Source organism: Rousettus aegyptiacus, unplaced genomic scaffold, assembly GCF_014176215.1.
Source record: "Rousettus aegyptiacus isolate mRouAeg1 unplaced genomic scaffold, mRouAeg1.p scaffold_m13_p_6, whole genome shotgun sequence".
Classification (NCBI taxonomy): domain Eukaryota; kingdom Metazoa; phylum Chordata; class Mammalia; order Chiroptera; family Pteropodidae; genus Rousettus; species Rousettus aegyptiacus.
Window position 1 is genome coordinate 20961619 of NW_023416309.1, and position 21629 is coordinate 20983247.

Here is a 21629-nt window from a genome sequence, read left to right on the forward strand (position 1 = left end):
GAAGAGAGAGGCTCATTCTGGGAATTCCATTTGACATTTTATATCCCTTCACTATTGCTGTTATATAAAATCATCGCTTAACTAAAATATTTGTTTTCATAGCATCATTGTTTCTGTTTGAGATAACTAAGTTAAAAAAGCCTAACTCAAAAGCTATGTTATTCAGTCTCGATTTAACAGCAACAAACTCAAATAGTCTCTTGAATTAAGAGAAACACACGATATTAATGTTTATTGGACTCCTACTACATTTTGGCAAGCATTGTGCTTTTATAAATGATCTCACAGACAGGTATATAATCCCCATTTTATACATGAAGCAAATAAGAAATACAGAAGTTAAGTCAATTGCCAATGGTTATTTGGAAAGTCATACTCAGGACTTTTTTGATCCAAAGCCTGTTTTTTTTTTTTCTATATGCTACACATCAAAATCAATTATGCTATGGCATTTAAAATAAACCACACTAATTACTACATGCAAAGAAATCCAAAAGCCACAATGCAAGTTTTCACAGAAGGCATTCATTTGACAACTTGGCTTGCAAAACACAACACATGACATTAGTATTGGCTAAGTAAAATCTCAAGTTTTAAGAACAGAATTTTTTCATGCCTTATTTTGAATAATTGGTTACCTCAAAATGGTTGAAGTGGGAGTGCAGAAGTAAGCCAGAAATCCTACCAAGATATTGCCACCGAGAGAGAAAACACCAAAGACAGAGAAAGAAAGAACGGTCATCTTTACTAAAGGTTATTTACTCAGACTATTTTAAGGATATACAGTAGAAAAGTTATGACAAAATGACATTTTCCAGTATGTTTTCTTTATTAACTAGCTCTCATTTTGTGATCAGTTAAGTTTCAAAATACTGAGCAGTTATAGAAAACATGTGTTAAAATGCTTCTAAATTATCTACTTGTTCATACCAGTATTACAAAAATAAACAGAGAGAATTCTGCCAAATTTCATAACAATCTGAAATAAAAAGACACCATACTTTATCCATTGACTTAATTAATGTGCTATTGGATGAAAAATGTAAATAAAAAATTACCTTCACTGCTGCAGTGACAGCAGCAGTAGCTGCTAAGTTTAAACCTTGCCGCCCAAAATTTACCATCGTCTCATAGCCTCGTTCCTTTGCTTGTACAATATAATCATCAATCTCCTGGAAAAAAAAAAAGAACCCAAACCCATAGACATTAATTATACTTAAATGTAGCATCAAGAAGCCAAAAAATAGGAACCCCCCACCATAATATAAGCATTTCACTAATTGTATAGCATAAAGCATGTGATGATATACATTTCTAACAAATGATTTATGTAAATAATTTACATATCTTACCCTTTCCTTTGAAGAAAGAAGTGGATGAAGGAATTTTCTATATATTAAACTTGCTCCTTTGGTATAGGGAGAGAGCAGCCATATGACAAAAGCAATCTTAAGTTCATAGTACAGGGGGAACCTAACAAGAAAAAATTTGGAAAAATAAACTAAAGACAATGATGAAATCACACACACACAAAAAACCTTTAAAGTTCAGTCACTGTGTTAAGTTTTAATGAAAAAAAATGAGTGATCAGAGAAACAACTATGTTTGAATAGACAAATTAATCTCATTAACTACATAGATCAGTTAACAAAATAGCAACCTGATCCCCACAGATTCATATCATCTAGTCAAGATTCTTCTGTTTAAGCAAGCGTAGTGAAGCTGCCAACTGCCTGTACAATTCAGAGGGCATTTACAATGGTTAAACAGGGGAGTAAGGTACAACCACTCTGTCTGCAGAGCCCAATTGCCATGGCAGTACCAGCACACCTCCAAGCATCTGGACACACATTTATAAGCTCCAAGTACACAATATTACCCTATATACACATCTTCTCTTTCTCAGAACTCCCAGAAAACTTACACTCCAATCTCACTTGGCCAAAATTTTAGCACTTTGCAGACCTAAATCTTTCACTTGCAAGGGGGGAATGGAATTACCATTGTGGCAGACTGGGAAATTAGAGTTAGATACCCACGTCTTCCTTTATGTGACTTTGTAGTACCTTCTTTGTAGGCTAAGTACACTTCCCCAAGACGTGACTGTGGTTTTAAGCATGTGACCTGCTTTCACAAACAGAATATGAGTGTGACATGTACATGCAAGGTGAAGCTTTAAGTGCCCTTTGACTCCCTCACCCCAACACCTCCAACCTCTTGCTTTAAACTTTTGCTTTCTGCCATAAGAACAAGAGCTTCTTCGGCCTTGGTCCCAAAAAGAAAACACACTTAAGATAGCTAAAGCTAGCAATGCATAGCCAACCATTTGCCCTGATGAAGCATGAACAGAAATAAGTCTGTTTTTCTAACCCATTGTGGTTCTAGGGTTGTTTGTTGACACAGAAAAATTAACTAATACAGCACGAGGGGATCAGCATCCTGTGGTCCAAGAAGCGCTAAGATACATGATAAATGAACAAATCTGGACTCTTGTGAAGGAGCAAATGGGTATTAGGCAGTAAGGAATGACTATCGTCGACAAAGGGTCTCTGCCACAGTGCAATCACAGAGGAATTTCTGGACCTGCACTGTTTGTGGTAATCTTTTCCTACATTGTTCAGTTTTTAGAAATATATGCTACATTTGCAATCAGAAAAAATTAAGAGGTCTTTAAAAATAGAATTTTGAAACTTAAGATCTAGCATGGTTTGGAATCTGTGTTTTGCCATTAAAAACAAACAAATGAACAAACAAACAAACAAATAAACAGAAAACCCTCTCTAGATCCCTATAACAAAAGATAACAAGTAAATGAATGAGCTTTGGAACAGAAAAAGAAAGAGGAAGATGAATGAAGATACTGTACAGAAAAGTTCATAAATAAGGGCAGAATGTTAAGAACATTTAAGATGATGACTTCTGTTTTTTTCTAGCAATACAATGTGACGTAATGTGCCGTGAGAATATGATGAGAATAGCAAATTCAGAAAAAGACAGTTTAAGGAGAGAACATTAAATGTCTGAAACAGACAGATGCAGGAGGGAATGGAAATAGAAACTGACTAAAAGTAAGTAAAAAGAATGATAAAGTTCAATTTGATACCTATATGGGCCTCTGATTGATTTTTTTTTCAGCTCATTTAATAACCTCAGCACAGAAGCAAAGAAGAGGAACTGTTGTGCTTTTTTAGGCTGAAAGTTTGTGCAGCAAGAGCTGTTGAAGATAATGACAAGGTAGAAGTTTAAAAATTTTGAGAGGAGGACTTCTCCAAGTGGATGGCAAAGTTTAGATGGAACTGCCCTACTGAAATACAGTACAAGGAGATTCAAGTTGTGTCATTAAGGATTTGCTCCTTGGTAAAATGTTATATCCTTGAGGATCTAAACATGTTTTAATTTTCTCAGCTATTTGGAATACAGCAGCCAAAGAGCTGGTGGTCAGTGGGTGTCTGTGTGGATGGTTACATCATCCAGTTTGAATGGGGAATGAGTGTTAAAACCAGATGCTGTGGGCTTCAAAAGGGGAGTCATTTAGAAAGTGATAAAGAAAAATAACCTTAAGTCATCAGTGTGGAGAAGGATAACAACCAAGTTTCTCTTTTTCCAAGATACAGTGAGGCATGTGAGAGGTGGGTAGGGAGTGGCACCTGTGGAGAAGAATGAGCTGCCTTTATCTGAGGGGAACTATAAGGAAAGTAATGTTCTTATGGGGAAACCACATGAAGAAAATAAGACATTGGATAATTAGGTAACTTGATCAAATTCATTTTGTTAACAGCAAGAGCAGAATAGAACTCTGGCCCTTTCTCAGTACTAGAACTTACCAAGCAACTGTCTGATCTGCTACTGTTTCAATCACAGTATAGAGTGCGAAAACAATCCAGTACATCATCCATCGAACCTGGAAACAACAAAAATAGTTATGAAATGATAGACAAATTATTTGTAACTCTTAGTAATTACATATATATATATATATATATATATATTTGATATATTTCTAGATATATAGCATGTTGGATCAAATGCAGAAGGCAATGGTTTAATTTTCAACAGGTTTTATGTTCAAGTTCCTCACATCACTATATCAACAGTCTTGGGATATAAGAATTAAAGAATAACAAATCTCTGGGCCTGATACAATGCAATGTAGGGATCTGAATGAAAGAATGGAAAAATAGGATATATTTTTCTTAATTGAGAAAAGTTCTTTAAAAGACCTTATTATATATATACTTCTTTTGGAAGATTATTAGCTATTTAATTATTAAATAAATAATATAGTATAACATAATATGACCACATTTAATTTTTGTTGGTTTTTCATATTCTGCATTCGTTATCATCTCTATATATAGAAACTGTTCAGAAAACAAAGAACAATCCTGGATTTGTAATATCCATGGTGCTAGTCATGCAGTTTGAAAGTCTAAGGTTAGCATCTTCTTCCTGTTCCTCTACATATAAGCCTGTCACCTCTCATACATCCTTTTCCTTCTCCAATCCCACAATGGTAGTTGCAATTGACTGAATGTTTGTGTCCCCTGCCAAATTCATGTTAAAATCCTAAAGCCCTCATGACAGGGATTAATAACCTTCTAAAAGGGCCTCCAGAGAGCCCTCTTCTCCCCCTCAGCCTTATGAGAGCACAGCCAGAAGATGGCTGTCTGTGAATAAGGAACTACATCTTTCACCATTCTTTCACCAAAACCACATCTGCCAGCACCTTTATCATGAACTTCCCAGCCTCAAGAACTGTGAAAAATTATTTTCTATTCTTATTAACCACTTGGTCTGTGGTATTTGTGTTACTGTAGTCTAAACGAACTAAGACAGTATTTCACGACATTTTTACATCTTGCCTGGAACAGAGCATCTTGACTGCTCCCTGAGATTCTGGTGTCTCCTTGTACCCATCTTTTTCATAGAATGCATCCGGATTAATTGTTCTTGAACTCATCCCCCTAAATTTATCCTTTTCCACCTACCTGAGTACACAGAGAGATCATTTCTCAAGTAGGTTAGATTTTCATTAAAGATTCAAATTTCTGCTCTTTTGATCAATAACATAATAATAACTAATACACAAAACCATGCCAACTATGGGCTATGGATATCACATATAATATTTCATTTATTCCCCACAACAACATTATGAGGTAAGAAACATTACTTCCACTATAGATAATGAAACTGTGGCACAGAAAGGTAAATGACTTGATCAAAGTCACTTAGTTAGAATTTGAATCCAGGCTGTCTATTGAATTGGTGTTACTAACCAATTATATCATATAGATAAAACAACTGAGGAATTGCTGAATATGAGGTCCACAAATAAGTACTATGTCCCTTGTTCTTATGCCAGTAAAATGACCAAAAAAAAAAAAAAAATTTAGGTCTCTATAAATAGCTGGAAATTGACCTAATTAACTAAAAAAAAAAAGGAAAAGAATAAAAAGAAAAAAAAGAAATGACCTAACTATTTAGTTTTAATACAGATATTTGCGTGGGTATTCCATAGACAATGTGAAACTATAAGTAGCTTTAATAGTTTTCTATTTACATGGACAAATCAATTAAAAATAGCTGTGAATAACTTCTGAAGCAATGTGTATTGTAAAATATGAATGACACCAATTTATTCTAATATATAGAGAATCCTGAAAGCTTAAAAAAATTGCTCAAAGAAAATAAGAGGGCACATTATATCTGAAATACAAGGAAATTAATTTATAAGTTTATCATCTCAAGTTGGAAAAAAAAAAAAAAAACAGAACAAATGCCCTCTTTAGTTTTTCACTTTTCATGAGTTCTCTTGAATCCCTTGCTGCCGCCAACCCCAAGGTATTTTCCCCGATATGGGGAATTTTCTTCTAGGGCTAAAATCCTACATGTGTTTTCTCGCCCCCCCCCCCCGCACCCCCCAACCCCACTGCCTTTTTTTTTTTTAAAAAGAAAAACAATACTCTCATATGAGTTCATTCACTTAGCCTTTCTAAAAAAACACTGATTTAGAACTTTTACTTTTCAACTATATTCACAAGGTTATCTTCCAAAAAGAAATGAAGAAAAAAATATGCAAAGAGAATAATGTGCTTTTATAGAGCTACAAGGACCTTGGAGGTGATCAAGCTTTTTTGAACAACATGACCCTATACTGAAAAAAAAATTGTAAAACAATTACAGGAGAAACTGCTCTGGTTAGTTGTCCCATTCTACCCACACAGGACTCTTGAGGAGACTCCATGAAACCCTAGCAATCCATGGGGCAGAGTTTGAAAATAACAATATGGAAAACTTCCATTTTATTAAGGGCTTAAATAAGTAAGTTGCACAAGGTCATTGAGTTGGGAAATGGCTGAAAGAGGCACTGTCTACCTTGAAACCTGAAGGAGGCTGCTTTTCAAACAAGTGGCTGCCATCAGCACAGGGATTTCAGTATAACATTATCACCTTCTTCTCCAGGAAAGTAGAGGCTTAACTTAAATTCTCTCTCTCATAAAAAGTTTAGGAAACTTTCAAAAAAATAAATAATTTAAGTCAATCCTTGTTATTTTTCATTATTTCAGTTTCACAACCATTATGGTTGTGATCTTCCAAATGGCAAACCACCATAAATAATACTCTACAAACAGTTCTGTCTGCAGTCCACAAAGAGTCATAGTTTGCATGTTAACAGAGTTGAATAAAGGTAAAAGGACTACACAGATAGTACTGGTAATACTCCCTGAAAGACTAGTTCTTGAATGGATTAGAGCTGCTACGGATTTCAAAAGCACCCCAACTTCAATAAAGTCAAGTACTTTTTCAGTTTTCACTTGAAATTATCAGATTAATTTTAAAACTAACAAAATAAGTAACTGCTTTTAAGTACATAATGTTTATCTCTAAAAAAGCAAAACATATTTGGTAATGTCAAAAATTTTAAAAAAAAGAGAAAAGAAAAAGAAAAAGGATGTCCCTTTTTAGTTAAAAAAAAAAAAATCAAAAATCAACAAACTATCCAATCCATAGGGTATTCCTGAACATTTTCCTGGGGAATTGGCTATACTCTTTCAGCAAAACTCTATGGTTTTAAATCGTCTTTAATGAATAAATTCTTTGACAATCTGCTTTCTTAAAACTTAAGAAATTTTTGTTCTCCTTAAATGTAGTTCAATCCAAGCAATAGTTAAATGAATTCGATGAGAGAGAGAGAAAGAGCGTGCGCGCGCGCGCGCGCGTGTGTGTGTGTGTGTGTGTGTGTGTGTGTGTTATTCATAGGAGCAACCACAAGGAAAGTTAACCTTGAAAAGATATTACTTCCTTTCTTCCATTAATGGATTTGATTGGAATTTTACACCAAATGATTATTCAGCAAAGTTTTTATTAAAACTATACCTCAAGGCCACTCAGCCTACGGTTTAAGGTTTTGCCTAAAGGAAAAACAGACAGAAGTCAAGGTTAAAAAAAAAGAAAGAGGGCAAGTCACCAAATTATAAGTACAATTAAAAACACGTTGATAAAATATCTTTAGATCAACGAAAACAGCAACAAAATGCAACACTAAAACCAAAAAATTGGTGAGAAAACAATCACATTGATGACCTTATGTTTATAGCCATATGTCATATAATAAGCGCTATTAAAAGGTCATGCAAATAAAAGTAACTTAACAGGTAGGTAACTTTGATATATAAATCACAATCCACATTTTAAGTTATTAAAAAAAAGTTACTGGCATCATCGTTATAGGTAAAAATGTATGTTTTTGGCAAAGGTGAAAAATAGTAATTTTTTCCAGTTTAAAAACAATTCCTAAAGTGCTTGCTTCGCCAACACATATATTAAAATTGGAACAATACAGAAGATTAGTATGGCACCTGTGTGAGGATGACATGCAAATTCATGAAATGTTTCATATTTTTAAATTCACACTGCTAGTGTAATAATATGGAACTCTTCTAAAAATTACAGTACTATCTTACGGTGTCTATACTAATTAAAAGCATGAGTTCCCCCCCTCCAAAAAAAACCCCCACAATTGGTAAAATTAACAAAATGTTGTTTAGAATATCTTCATGAGAACAATGCATAATAAGAAAGCTGTACCTTTTTTATTTTAAAATAAATTTTTAATAATATTTTTTTATTTTTCAACTACAGTTAGCATACAGTATTAGTTTCAGGTATACAACATAGTGATTAGACAACTCTGTAATTCACAGCGATCACCTCAATAAACCTAGTATTTCTCTGACACCATACATAGTTATTACAGTATTTCTGACTATATTCCTTATGCTGTACTTTGTTGCTGTTCTGATTGTGTGTCCATGACTATTTTGCAACTACCAATTTGCAGTTCTTAATCCCTTTTCCCTTTATCACTGACCTCCCCAACTCCCCTCCCATCTGGTAACTCTCAAAATGTTCTCTGTATCTATGAGTTTGTTTTTTTGTTGTTTATTTTGTTATTCAGATTCCACATGTATATGAAATCATATGGCATTTGTCTTTCTCTATCTGACTTATTCCTCTCAGCACAAAACCCTCTAGAGCCATCATGAAATATCTTTTTCTATCCCTTTTCTTTCCATCTGTGTGTGTCATTTAACATGAAGTGAGTCTCTTGTAGGCAGCCCATATACGGGTCTTGTTTTCTTATTCATTCAGCCACTCTAGCTTTTGCTTGGAGCACTTCTTTTTCACTTGAAGTACTTGTTGATAAATATGTAGTTCTTGCCATTTTTACTCATTATTTTTTGATACATTTTTTTTCTTCTTCTTCTTAAAAAAGTCCCTCCAGCATTTCCTGTAATACTGGCTTGGTGGAGATGAACTCTAAAGGAGCTTTGCCTTGTCCAGGAAGCTCTTTATCTGTCCTTTGATTCTAAATGATAGCTTTGCTGGGTAAGTTTGGTTACAGGTTCTGGGTTTTCATCACTTTGATTTTGTGCCAAGCTCTTCTGGCCTGCAAAGTTTCTGTCGAGAAATCAGCTGACAGTGTTATAGGAGCTCCCTTGCAGGTAACTAATTGCTTTTCTCTTGTTGCATTTAAGATTCTCTCTTCGTATGTAACCTTTGGCATTTAAATTATGATGTGTCTTGGTGTCAGCCTCTTTGGGTTCATCTTGTTTGGGACTTTCAGAACTTCCTGGGTTGTAGGGAAGTATTCCGTCATTACTTCTTCAAATAGGTTTTCAATTCCTTGCTCTCTCTCTTCTCTTTCTGGTACCCCTATGATGCAAATGTTATGTTTGATGGTGCCCCAGAGGCTCCTTAAACTACCCTCATGTTTTTGTTTTTTTCTTGTTGCTGTTCTGATTATGTGTCCTCTGTTACTCCATCCTCCATGTCTCTGATTCGATCCTCTGTTTCGTCCACTCTGTTGATTCTCTCTAATGTACTCTTCATCTCAGATACTGTATTCCTTATTTCTGACTGGTTCCCTATTATGTTTTCCATCTCTATTTTTATGTTTTCTATCTCTTTGCTAATGTTCTCACTGAGTCATCTACTCTTCCCCTAAGTTCTTTATAACCAATGTTTTGAACTCTGCATCTGGTAGATTGCTTGTCTCCTCCATTTTAATGAATTCTTTTTCTGGAGCGTTGTTCTGTTCTTTAATGTGGGACATGCTTCTTTGTCTCCTCATTTTGGCTGCCTCTCTGTGTCTATGTATTAGGTAGGGTTGCCATGTCTTCCGGTCTTAGTAGAGTGGCTTTATGTAGTAGGTGTTTTGTGGGGCTCAGTGGCCCCTGTGAGGGGTCCAGCTGCAGGCCAACTTTAGCCACAGCCTGTGCACCTCTGGGGCCACCTGGTAAGCATCACCAATAATAGCTGCCACCCGTGCTGGGCTTATAGGTTCCTTAAGGAGCCAAATCAGAAACCAAGGCTGGATGCCACTAGTGAGGGGCTTGGGGTTGCTTAGCAAGAGGTACAGGGCACATTGAAGCCAGATGTTGCTTCTTTGAATTTTGTGAACCTTTGATATTTTAGAAAAGTCTGTAGCAAGAGCCTAGACAGACCATTTGTAAGGAATAAACCACTGGAGAAAGCTTGGTTGGGCCCACAAGTTGAGAAAGGTGGAGTAAAGGGAATCAAACCCCTGGGTAGAGGGACCTGTGTTATTCAGGTTGAAGGCAACTCAGATATAGCAGCACCTGTGTCCACATGCTGGGAGCGGGGAGGGATCAGCAAAGGAATAATGGCTTCTGCCTGCACTTCTGTCTAGCCGTCCCTCTATCCCTCACCCTGAAGCCTGACAACTCATTTCCTCCCTGTATGTTCCTGGCACTCCTTCAGCAGTTGCCCCAGTACTGGAGCTCAGAGTGAGTGGGAACAGTAACAGAAATATGACATCTTCTGTCATCAAAGAGTTATCATTTTACTGGGGGGAAAACAAGTAAATAACTGATAAAAAAGAAAATGTTCTGTTCTTTTCACTACACTAGGTGCTCTAGTTCCAGTATGAGTCAAGATCAGAAGGATTTAAGGAAAGCTTACTATTTATAAGGTTGTGAGCAAGGTTGAGTAAAATCAATAAAGGACAGTACTGCATCCTTGAGCATTATCCCTAGGTGTGAAGGAGAGAGGAGTGGGAAAGGTTTACTGAAATCCAGAGAGCGTAACTGTAGCGGAGGGCTACAGCATCAGTCACAGCCAACTGTGGGGGCAGGGAGGAAGCCAGGAGAACATTGTCCAACCCATGCTCATCCTGCTTTTGCATCTTCTGCAGGAGTCCTATGGGCAAAACTCAGAGAGAAGCCAGAGCTGATACAGTCTGCATGGATCAGCCTCCTGGGCCCTAAGCAAGGCAGAGAAATGTGGAGTGTGGAGGGGACACTCCACTGGAAAGTGCGAAGGTAGGAAGGCACTATTCAGCCTGTTAGTTTTTTAAAACATAACCAGAAGGGAATAATTTCTCACCACTTACTCAGATCCCTCCCTAGACCAGATGGCCATCATCTCCTGTCTGGATTATTCCTATATTGTCCTAACTGCTCACTCTGCTAATTTTGGGGTCTATTCTGCAAATAGTAGTCAGAGAATTTCCTTAAAACAGAAAGCAAATCATGTTATTTATCTGATCAAATCACTCTGATGGCCCCCAAGAGAATTTTTACCAGAGCCCAAAAGGGCCTATGGATCTGGCACCAGCTACCTCTCTGGCCTCATCTGCTGCCACCCTTCCTTCCCCTGTTCTACTCCAGTCCCATCGGCCCTTTCACTGTCCTATGTGTGTGGATATGCTCCAGCCTCAGAGCCTTAGTACATGCTGTTTCCTTGACTGAAATGTTCTTCTCCCAGTTACCCATGTGGACAGCTTTCTCCTTTGCTTCAGGTCTCTGCTCAAACTATTATGAGAGATGCCTTTTCTGATCACTCTGTTTAAAATGTCAATAACCTCCTAACTTCCTTATCCTGACTTATTTTTCTCTTTGGCACATATTATGTATCACAGACACATCTAACAAATATTTGCTTTCTTCTCTTGCCTTACCCTACTAGCATGTAAACTCCAAGAGGACAAAGACTTTTATTTTGTGCACTGTTGAATCCTCTGTGCCTGGCATAGAAGGTGTTCACTCAGTAAGTATATGTTGATGAATTGTTGAATGACTATGGGTCTGCTCATAGCTTAGTGTGCTCCTTTTAATTGAGACTGCAAAAGGCTAGACAGTAGATAGGAGGTAAAGACATGAAATTTTTTAAGAAATCTGGTTTAAAGAGAAAAAAAGGAGAGGTGGGAATAAAAAGTAGCAAGAGGCAAAACAAAAGCATGTTTATATCCTCACAGATGGCATATTTGACCTGGGAGATAATGAGATTCGAATTGTCAGAAAGCAGAAGTACTTAATGGAACCATATCCCACATGAAATAGACAAGATTAGGAAGAAGAGTGGGCTAAAGAAAGAAGCAGGGATGCACCTTTCTCTGGGACAACAGGAAAGAAAAGAATGGCTGTGTTAGGAGGAGAGTTGAAGTGGTCATAGTGCAGAACCTCAATCTTTATGCTGCAGCAGGAGGGAAAGTCATCTTTTAAGGCTGGTTATGAGTGGATCTGAGAAGAGCAGTAAAGGTTTAGAGAAGTGGTTTATGTGGATGCGAAAGGGAGCTGATTATGGTAGAGATGGAACTGATTATGGGACTGCGAATGCCCTCATCTGCTCTGGGTGTTAGAGATAGGGGGCTCCAATGAAAGGTCTAGGACAATGAAAGAAATGAGAAACAGAGGTGACAACTTGCTGTCCATAAAAACGCATATTAATAATAAAAGTTGTGCCCCCTTTTGCAGGTAGGTGGGGTCATATGTCCAGTTCTCACCAAAAGAAAATGAGCTGAGACTTTTGAGAATCAGGTATATCTCCCTCATAGGCTACTTCCCCCTTTCTGCTGGCTAGGAGGGCATGGAGCAGAGCAACCTTTGAAGCTATGGGTTGAAGGTGGGCAGAACTCCAGTTCTTCTTAAACAGCTGCAGGAGGAGAATTCCTTGTTGAAATGAACATCTAAGCTGGATTGTTATGTGAGAGAAAAATACAGTTCTATATTCCTTCAGCCACTGCATTTTTGTTGCATGTTATAGTTAGAGCAGCTTAGCCTACCCTAATATGAAAGGTTACACTGTAATCTCTGTGGAGATTCAAAGATCAAGGCCATGGCAGCAATGGTTCAAGAAGTAGGTCAGCATTGGTAACAGTGCCATAGCTGCCACCTGTGGCTGCAGCCAGTGTCTTGGTTGGTGGTGATGGGGGATACTACCATGATGATGTGAAAGCGGAGAAGAGGATTACCATTTTAAGAAATTCTCATTGAGATATCCCCAGGGGACCCTCACAAGGTTTGGGGAAGAATTTGAAGGATAGGAAGGATTGATGTTCTCATGTAGTAGATTAGGGCAGAGCCAGAGAAATACTATTTTGTATTATCGAGACCCTCTTGGCAAACGTGGCTTCTATCTGTGTGAGTGTGTTAGTTACCATCTGCATTGTCAGTATATTTGACTTCAGTGGCAATCAATAGGCCAAGAAATCAGATAAATTATAAGCTTGTTTAGAAATATGCATAAAGTTTAAAGTAAACACACTGAGTGGGAGGCTGAGATATCTAAAGATTAAAGTGCATAAAAGTCGGTGGGAAGACTACATCAAAAAAGTACCGGGCACAAAACAGATGCAAAAAAATATTAAGAAAATTAATGAACTGGGCTGACTTATAGGCAAGACTATAATTTCTATTTTTTATAATTATTTGGTAATAAATAACCTCTTTTGAAAGTGGTCATAATGTAGTGGTTGTCATATTTCAATTTTGGAATACTTTACCCAGTATATATTTTTGTGACTAGAGAAATGTGATGAATGTTTTAATTTAAAATAAAATATAAAAGTTTCTTCAAATGGAATCTTAAAATCATTTAAATATCAAAATTAACTTATTTTCAAAGAAAATATACTCTCATAATTAGGCAAGCTCTTTTGACAATTATGAAGTCATCTGTGATGTAAAATATACTGTCTAAAATTACATTCCGGTTTATACAGTGCATACATGAGATTAACTTACTTAAACAAGCCAGCACTTGCTTTATTATTACTCAAAATCCATAAGGCTTTTATAAAGCCTTAGCATTTCAGAAACCCAGACAGTCATGTGATGGTGTTCTTAGCTTTACTCTCTCAAAGGAATTAGAGGATATTTTAAGCCTGAGTGAATACTGTAAAATGAATATACCCATAGGCTAAATTTACTATCAAAAAGCCATGCTCCATTTAATAGATATGCATTTTTCTACCACTCATGCCAAAAGAAAAGTTGGCCTCATTTCATGATCTTTTAAGATGTTTCGACAAAACAAGTTTTTATGATTTACATTCTTAAGACAATCTTTTATAAAATTGATTTAGATTCCCAAACAAAGTAAGTAATAGAAAAGTGAACTGCAACTGTAAAATAATCTTCATGATTTCCATCACAGAAATTGAGAGCAATGCACAGGCCCCATATGTATAGGGGAATATCATGTTTTGGTGGGAGGTATGCTGCTATAGATTTATAGTCATGGATAATAGCAATAATGGCATGTTAGTTAAAAAGTATTTTTCTTAAATAACTTATTCTTTTTATGCTATTATAATAGCAATGATATCAACAATCACATATATTAAATAGCTATACTAAATTATCCTTGCATGATGTGATAAATTCCTTTGATAAATATTACTTAGGGGCTATTATAAACAAAGCTCTTTGACATAAAATCGTCCTAAACCCTGATGTCAAGGCATTCCTACCCCCAAGAAGCTTTCATGGGAGGGATTAGTAAAAGACCAAAAAGCACAATTACCAGCACAATGTTTAATCCAACATATAACTATGAATATTTTATTGCTATATATTATTCATTTGCTTTGTATGAATGTAATTTCTTTACTTCTAAAGGAGAGCCTTCCCTAACTACCCCCACCCCTTCCAAAAGTCATATATACTCTTTGTGCACTCTTTGTACTCTCCTTTGTAGCTTATCTGTTTAATGGTTTGTGTAACATCTGTCTCTGCCATTTGACTGTAACAACTGATAGGGACCAAAATGGTCTTGTTTATCATCAGATTCTCAGGACCCTGTGCCTGGTAAAGCAAGCACAGAAGACTTTTGCTTAACTGTTTCTTAATTTTAAGGTCCCATTTGATGTAAGCTTTAAACAAGTAACTCTGGATTGCAAACGGCAGTTTATAACACAAAAGAGTCTATTTTATCAAAGTTGGTTTCAAAGTTATCAGAGATTAAACAACTTTCCAGCATCTCTTAATTTCATATTCTTTGAATCATAAAGCAATTGATGTTGGTCTTTAAGAAAAAATGAAAAATTACCTATGCCTAATGATTTCAATTATAACCACTCTAAGTAAATCCACAGCATAAAATGCTAAAATATGCTTCACTGGGAAAAAAAAAAAAATCTTTGCTGAGTCTGAAAAGAAATAAACACTGCTGAATTTCAGACCACCCAAACAGAACTTTATTTTCTAACCATTATTAGTTTTTCACTCAAGTCAATTCACCCCAAACACTCATTCTACACCATGTTTCAGAGACAAGAGAGCTTCTAATATAGAATTCTTTAGGAAAAATATAGAGTTGAAAATATTTCTCCTGTTTCATTAACATAATGTAGTAACTTGGTTGCTTCATAATTATTTTTTCCCCATTAAGAACAAAAAGGAACAAAATGTGAGAAATCAAATAAGAAAACTCTCCCTTTTATCCAACCCAGATGGCTGTTGTGGGATTTTTCCCAGAGCTGTGCCAACTTAGAAGCAGCAGGCTTTAAAATAAGCTAGTTGAAGTCCAACCCAAAGTGAATAGAGACCACAGCTGAAAATAGTTTTATTTGTTTTGTTTTTTAAAGATGGGGCATGTGTTGGGGGTGATTATGTTAGATTAGGATTGATCTGGGCTTCTTCAACTTTGGTACTTCTATCCTTATTGTCCTATTTAAGAACGTCTTAACAAAAAAAAAAGAACATCTTCACTTTCTACAGATCAGCTCCCCAGGACTCAGATATCTGGGAGTTGTATTTGAAGATGCTGAACTTGCAGCAACATGGTTTACCTGCAGTTTCCAGGTATCCCTGCCAAAGACCTCACAGAATATCCTGTTGGTTTAAAGGAAAAAGCCTCACATTATACAGCTGTATCTGGCATTAAAATGCGAGATATTCTAACTAGCAGTGGATACATCTGTCACAATATTGCCTTGGTCTGCCCCAGTGCTCTTAAATCACAGAAGCCCAGTATATCTCATTTCGTGGCCTTCAGAGAAGAAAAAAGTGCAAAAATGTTTAAAAACTAGATGATAATTTAAAGGGAGTGTTGATAACGTAAAAAGCATGAACTACTTATGGGAACTGTTCCCAGGAGCAGAATTTAGGAAGGAATGACCCATTCAGTCTAAAATAACTCTCTCCGTCCACACTGGCTGAGAATTTACTTCGTTTTTCATATTGTCTAAAGTCCTATTGATTTAATTGGGATAATAAATATTTATAAGAGACAATTCTCTTTTAATAACACCACATAGAATTCCAAATTTTAGCATGGTAAAGAGCCTATCTAGACAGAGAGAAGGAAACTGGGCTAAACGGTCATTCTATTGGTCATTTAAGTTTCTACGCTAAATTACCGTCCTACCTTCTTTTTTCCTTTGGTGTTCCCAAGGTCTTGGCCCATTACATTTCCTACTTGAGGCATTTCCAAGGGCTGGTACCACTTTTTAGGTACCTAGGTCCTCCTGTTCCTCATTTATTTTCACAAGTCAATTCCATCTTGGTATTTCCACCTGTGAACTAACCTACCCACTAAAAAATATGCTCCTTCCTCAGGTGACTGGCAAGACTGTGACTAACATAGTCAAAAATTTCATAGTAAATGAAAAACTTCAGTTATTAGGTAGGATACCATTCTCTATGTACAAGTTATAGCTTCATATTACAGGCTCCACAGCATACTTTAAACATGTAAAAATCATCCAGAGAGTAAGAACCAGCCTTTATACCACATGGGAGACATAGTCTTCCTGAAAAGCAAAGACAGGTAAGGAAAAAAAAAAAAAAAAAAAAAAACCCAGGAAGAATCAATCTCTGTCACGACTGAAAACGAACCGGTGTTATCAAATTACTATCCTCCAAAAGCATGTGCGAGCAACCTCACATACAGAACTGACATTCACATTTGGGTAAGTGGAGAGAGAGGCAAGTGATAGAGCACAGGATACGTGGGGTAAGGAAGGGCTGGCCGAATGCCTGAGTGCAGGACCCTATGAAGACCCTTGCTGTGAAGAGAGAGAGGAACAAAGCAACTGGAGAAAGGCTGGTGAAAGGTGCAGAAAGCAAAACGAATGATTCTAAAGGAAACCTTCACTGATGGAAAAATTCTGTGTATGGCCAGCCGTACAACATGAAAATTCTGATAAAGTCAAACTCTGTTTGCTTACCCCCCAATTATAGCATATGGTTAATTCTGTTATAATATTATTGTTCTATAACATATTCCAAGTTGTTAATCAGTCCATTTATATACAGATGTTTCTAAAACAGTTATTCAGTGCCCATCTGCATACATAAACTTATATTTAAAAAAGCACAATGTGGTAATTATTCCCTTTTCACAATAACATAAGGTACCTCTTAATCAATGATTTTCAACTTGGCTGTTTCAACTAGAATTACTTGGGTATTAAAAAAAGATTATATAGATTCCTAGTCCCCATCATCACAACGTACAGAGAGAAGGCAGCTAGGTGTTTAAAAGGCAAGTTCCATGAGTGTTTTTATGTGTAATCACAGCTGAGAACATGCACAAAATTCTTGGTACTTCGACTGTGGTCTATAGAACAGCAGCACTGGCACCACCAGGGAGCCTGCTGGTAAAGCAGAATTTTACCAACTCAAGTCTAGGCAAGACTTACTAAATCAGAATGTGAATTTTAACAAGATCTCAGGGGGATTCCTATGTTCCTTGAAGTTTGAAGTGCACTGCAGTCGGAGGCGGCTTTGTATATGTTCTGACAATATCACCAAGATCAGCAGTCCCCAATCTTTTTGGCACCAGGGACCAGTGCTCCTGTGAGAAGCTAATGCCTGATGATCTGAGGTGGAGCTGAGGTGGTGTGAGCACTGGGGAGTGGCTGCAAATACAGATAAAGCTTCGCTTGCTTGCCTGGAGCTCACCTTCTGCTGTGCAGCCCGGTTCCTAACAGGCCACAGAAGGTACTGGTCTGTGGCCCTGGGGTTGGGGACCCCTGACCTAGGGGAAGGTGGTATCATTCATCAAAAGAATGTAAGAGTTTTGGGTTTAGAGAAAAGATAATGAACTCAGTTTTGTGTGATAATTTCTTTCAATGTAAAAAGTTAAAATACACCTTATTTTCATAACATTGTTTAGGCCCATCATCATTAACAAAACAAAACAAACAAAACCAAAAAGCTCAAACAATAGAAGGAGATGGGCCTTTAGCCCACTTCTCAGAGGCACTATTCATGGCTATCAATTAAACAGACAAAAGCTTTGAGCAAATAATCCAGGGAAAGGCAAGCTAAGGCTCTCCTACTCCTAAATTCCATGAGGAACGTCTCTGTTTTCTACCAGCCCCAGAGCCCAATTATTTGGACACTGACCACTCGGTGGACTCTCTCCCTTCCCAAAGAGAAGATGCCCTTAGATTCTCCTCCCTAAAAGTAAATCTAAATCTGCCTCCTACAGAGAGAAGGTTAGAACGATGATCACCAAGCTGCAATTATATTTAAACACTGTTAATGGCAAAAACTTTTCCAGTTGGCTTCAATAATTTATTTTATCAATCTTCTTAAGGACATAACATCATAAAACTGAAGTGTTAGATCTTCATTTAAGAGATACTTGTTGGAAACAAGTTAATTATTTTAAAATAAAACTACTCAATCTATTTCTGTGACTTTTCAAATCCTTTTGAAAATTTTTTAAAATTTTGCCAGCAGAGATTGGATCCATATATATATATTTTTTAAATTTGTATTTATTCTGAAATCCAATAGACAAAATTTTATGTATTTATATAATTCATTTTAAATTTTTTATAGCTTCTAAAAAGAACTTCACCAATACTATTACATTTCTGAAGAAACACCTCGCTCATGAGCTTTTAAAATTACATGAGGTTTTAGGGAAAGATTTTATTATTCTTACTTAGCTAAAATCTTCAGGAACAGCTCTAGCTTTTATATTTTTAGGAGGCCCTTTCACAGTGTGATGGCAATCTGGCTGACAATCTGATTATTACAGCTGTAGTTGGTAAAGTACTTTATTTCTAAAATTACATAATGGAAAGATGATGTATATATCTGAACATTCCAAAGGTTGATCCTGGCATTGTGTAAAAGGGGAAATTTCTCTGCATAAATAATGTAACATTTAGCTGAATTCAAGGAAAAATCTGGCATACGTTACATTATTAGAAAATATTCTATTTTTAACTAAAATTATTTAGGCACTTTAATATTTCCTGTCACTTTAGTATTGCTTGCTTAAAGCCTTTGTTTCTAATTTGTCCATCCTTTTTCTACTCTTCTTCCTATCTTAGCTATTTCGAGTGTTTTTATCTAATTAGACTTATTCAAGGGAACAACTCTTAGATACAATTCTAAGTTTTGTTTACAGTTTTTTCTGCTTTTTTATTGCTTTATCCATCCATCCTTTACAGATTCCGTTAATTCTAATATTTTCCTTGCTTTGTGAGTTGAATGTTTCATTTCCCCTCCTTCCTTTTTCAAAATGAAGGCTTATATGGCTATTATATTCAAGAATATAAACTGTAATATGTATTAGTCACTTTTATTTTTAATTTGTCTAGTACTGCACTTTTGATTCTCTCTTGTATTCAATTATTAGTTTTCCTTTTTGGAACTTATTGGGAGGTTTCTTCAAAGTAGTGAGCTTATGGTTTCTGAACAGATAAGGGAGAGGCAGAACACTGGATGCCTCTGAACACAGTTCTCCCTGCAGGGAGGGTGGTGGCGGTTGCTGTAGTTTTTATGGTTTTAAGCTGTTCCACACTGGGGATCAGGGTGGAGGTGGCTAGGCCTCCCTCCAGTTTATTACTTAACAACATTTCCTTTAATGGAAACAATGATTTCTGTCCCTGTTTTTGAAAATCTATTTCCATTGGCACTACAGTTGGTAAAATTCTTCCTAGATATTAGCAAAAGCCTGACTTAGCCTCTTAGGTTTACATGTTACTATGAGAATTTTTTTCCTTTGTGTATGTTTTCCAAAGCACTTGCATTAGAAGCTAGAAACAGATAAGACAGCTGCGGGTGACTAGCTACATCTTAGCATAAAAATCAAGGGATTGCTTTCAATTTACTTCATAAAGGTTACTCTAATTCACATTCTAGAATTTTAGAAGGCATTCATTTAAAATATCCCAGTTATACAACCTTAGTCGAACTTAACACTAGGTTTTTAAAGTGGATCCACTGCAATGATCCTGAGATGATTATGAAGAAGTTATCTTCAGAAAACATAAAAGTGATTTGAAAATAACAGTATCAATTATTTCAGTTGATATGTATTATATGTAAAATAAACCAACAAATCAAAAATTAAGTTTACAGAGAATACTCATTACCTACTTTATGTAAATATTAGTAGACTTACTTCATTAAAGGATAATGAACTGTCTCAAGTGAAAATTCTGATTTTATCAAAACCTGATTTATAAACAACCATAAATCAAGACAAGGTACACACATGTATTCATTGTATGTCAACTAACATTAAAAATTTAAATTACTGTCAAGGACTGAAAAATGATAACATATATTACCATTTAAACCTATGCCCCATGTGAATACAAATGTGAACATATTTTAAAAACCAATGTTAAAGATAAAATAAGGTCTTATTTGAAGTTGTTGTTATAAATTGAACTGTATTCTCCAGAAAGACATGTGAAAGTCTGTTATAGACTGACTGAATTATGTACCCCTGTACCCCCATCCTCTAATTCATATGTTGAAGCCCTAACTCCCAAGGGGGCTATATTTGGAGATAGGGCCTTTAAGGAGATAATTAAGATTAAGTGAGGTCCGAAGGGTGGGAACCTAATTCTATAGAACTGATGTCCTTTTAAGAAGAGAAAGACACACCAGAGATATCTCTCTCCACACATGCCTAGAGAAAGGCCATGTAAGGATGCAGAGAGAAGGTGGCCATCTACATCCAGAAACAGACCTCACCAAAAACTAACCATGAGGGCGGCTTAATCTTAGAGTTTCAGTTTACAAAACTGTGAGAAAATAAATCTGAGCTGTTTAAGCTACTCAGTGCATGGTATTTTGTTATAGCTGCAAGAGTGGACTAATAAAAAGTTCTAACTTCCAGTACTTCAGAATGTGACCTCATTTGGAAATAGGGCAAAGATGTAATTACTTAAGATGAGTTCTTACTGGGATATGGTGAGCTCTTAATCCAATTAGACTGGTGTCCTTAAAAGATGAAAAGAGACGCAGACATAGAAACACACGAGGGGAGAACACCATGTGACGACAAAGGCAAAAACTGAAGTGCTGCAGCTGAAAGGTAAGGAGGAACAGGATTACTGGCAACCACCAGAAGCTAGAAATAGGCAAGACAGGATTCTCAACAGGTTTCAGAGGGAGTGTGGGGCTGTCTACAACTTCATTACATACTTCTAGCCTCTAGAACAGTGAGACAATTAATATATATTGTTGTAAGCCACTCAATTTATGGTTCTTCCTTACAATAGCCCTAGGAACAGATACAATTGCTTAGTCAGATTTACTTTACAGTGAAGATCGCATTCAATAAGCCTCTTCGTGAGTACAGGACTTCTAATTAGCTTCTCTTTTATAATACTCAAATGAGCAGAGAATCAAAGATGATCCAACATTTGAGGAAATCATACATAAAAGAAGCTAACACAGACAAAAAAACAGAATCCAATGGCGAGAGGTTATGCAGAAAGAACAACATGTCTAAAAAACTATCATTCTTATCCTCAGACAAAAGGAAAGGTATTTTAAACATAATTAGAATAGGATGATATAGAAAAAGGAACATTTGGAGAATATAAAGAGCTTTAAGGA

General features: G+C 36.3%; 1 protein-coding gene and 1 non-coding gene across 2 annotated transcripts in view; one reads left to right on the forward strand and one right to left on the reverse strand.

The window, feature by feature from the left end:
* REEP3 (receptor accessory protein 3) overlaps positions 1-21629 on the reverse strand; it is a 76704-nt gene that overhangs the window by 18983 nt on the left and 36092 nt on the right. The window contains exons 3-5 of the mRNA XM_016159173.2: positions 3825-3901; positions 1353-1473; positions 1059-1172 (exon numbers count right to left, since the gene is read on the reverse strand). Coding sequence (XP_016014659.1) covers positions 1059-1172; positions 1353-1473; positions 3825-3901 — 312 coding nt within the window. The remainder of the gene's footprint in view (positions 1-1058; positions 1173-1352; positions 1474-3824; positions 3902-21629) is intronic.
* Positions 7803-7907, forward strand: LOC118604396. Its single transcript, XR_004951711.1, has one exon. It is a non-coding gene; the product is annotated as a U6 spliceosomal RNA (small nuclear RNA).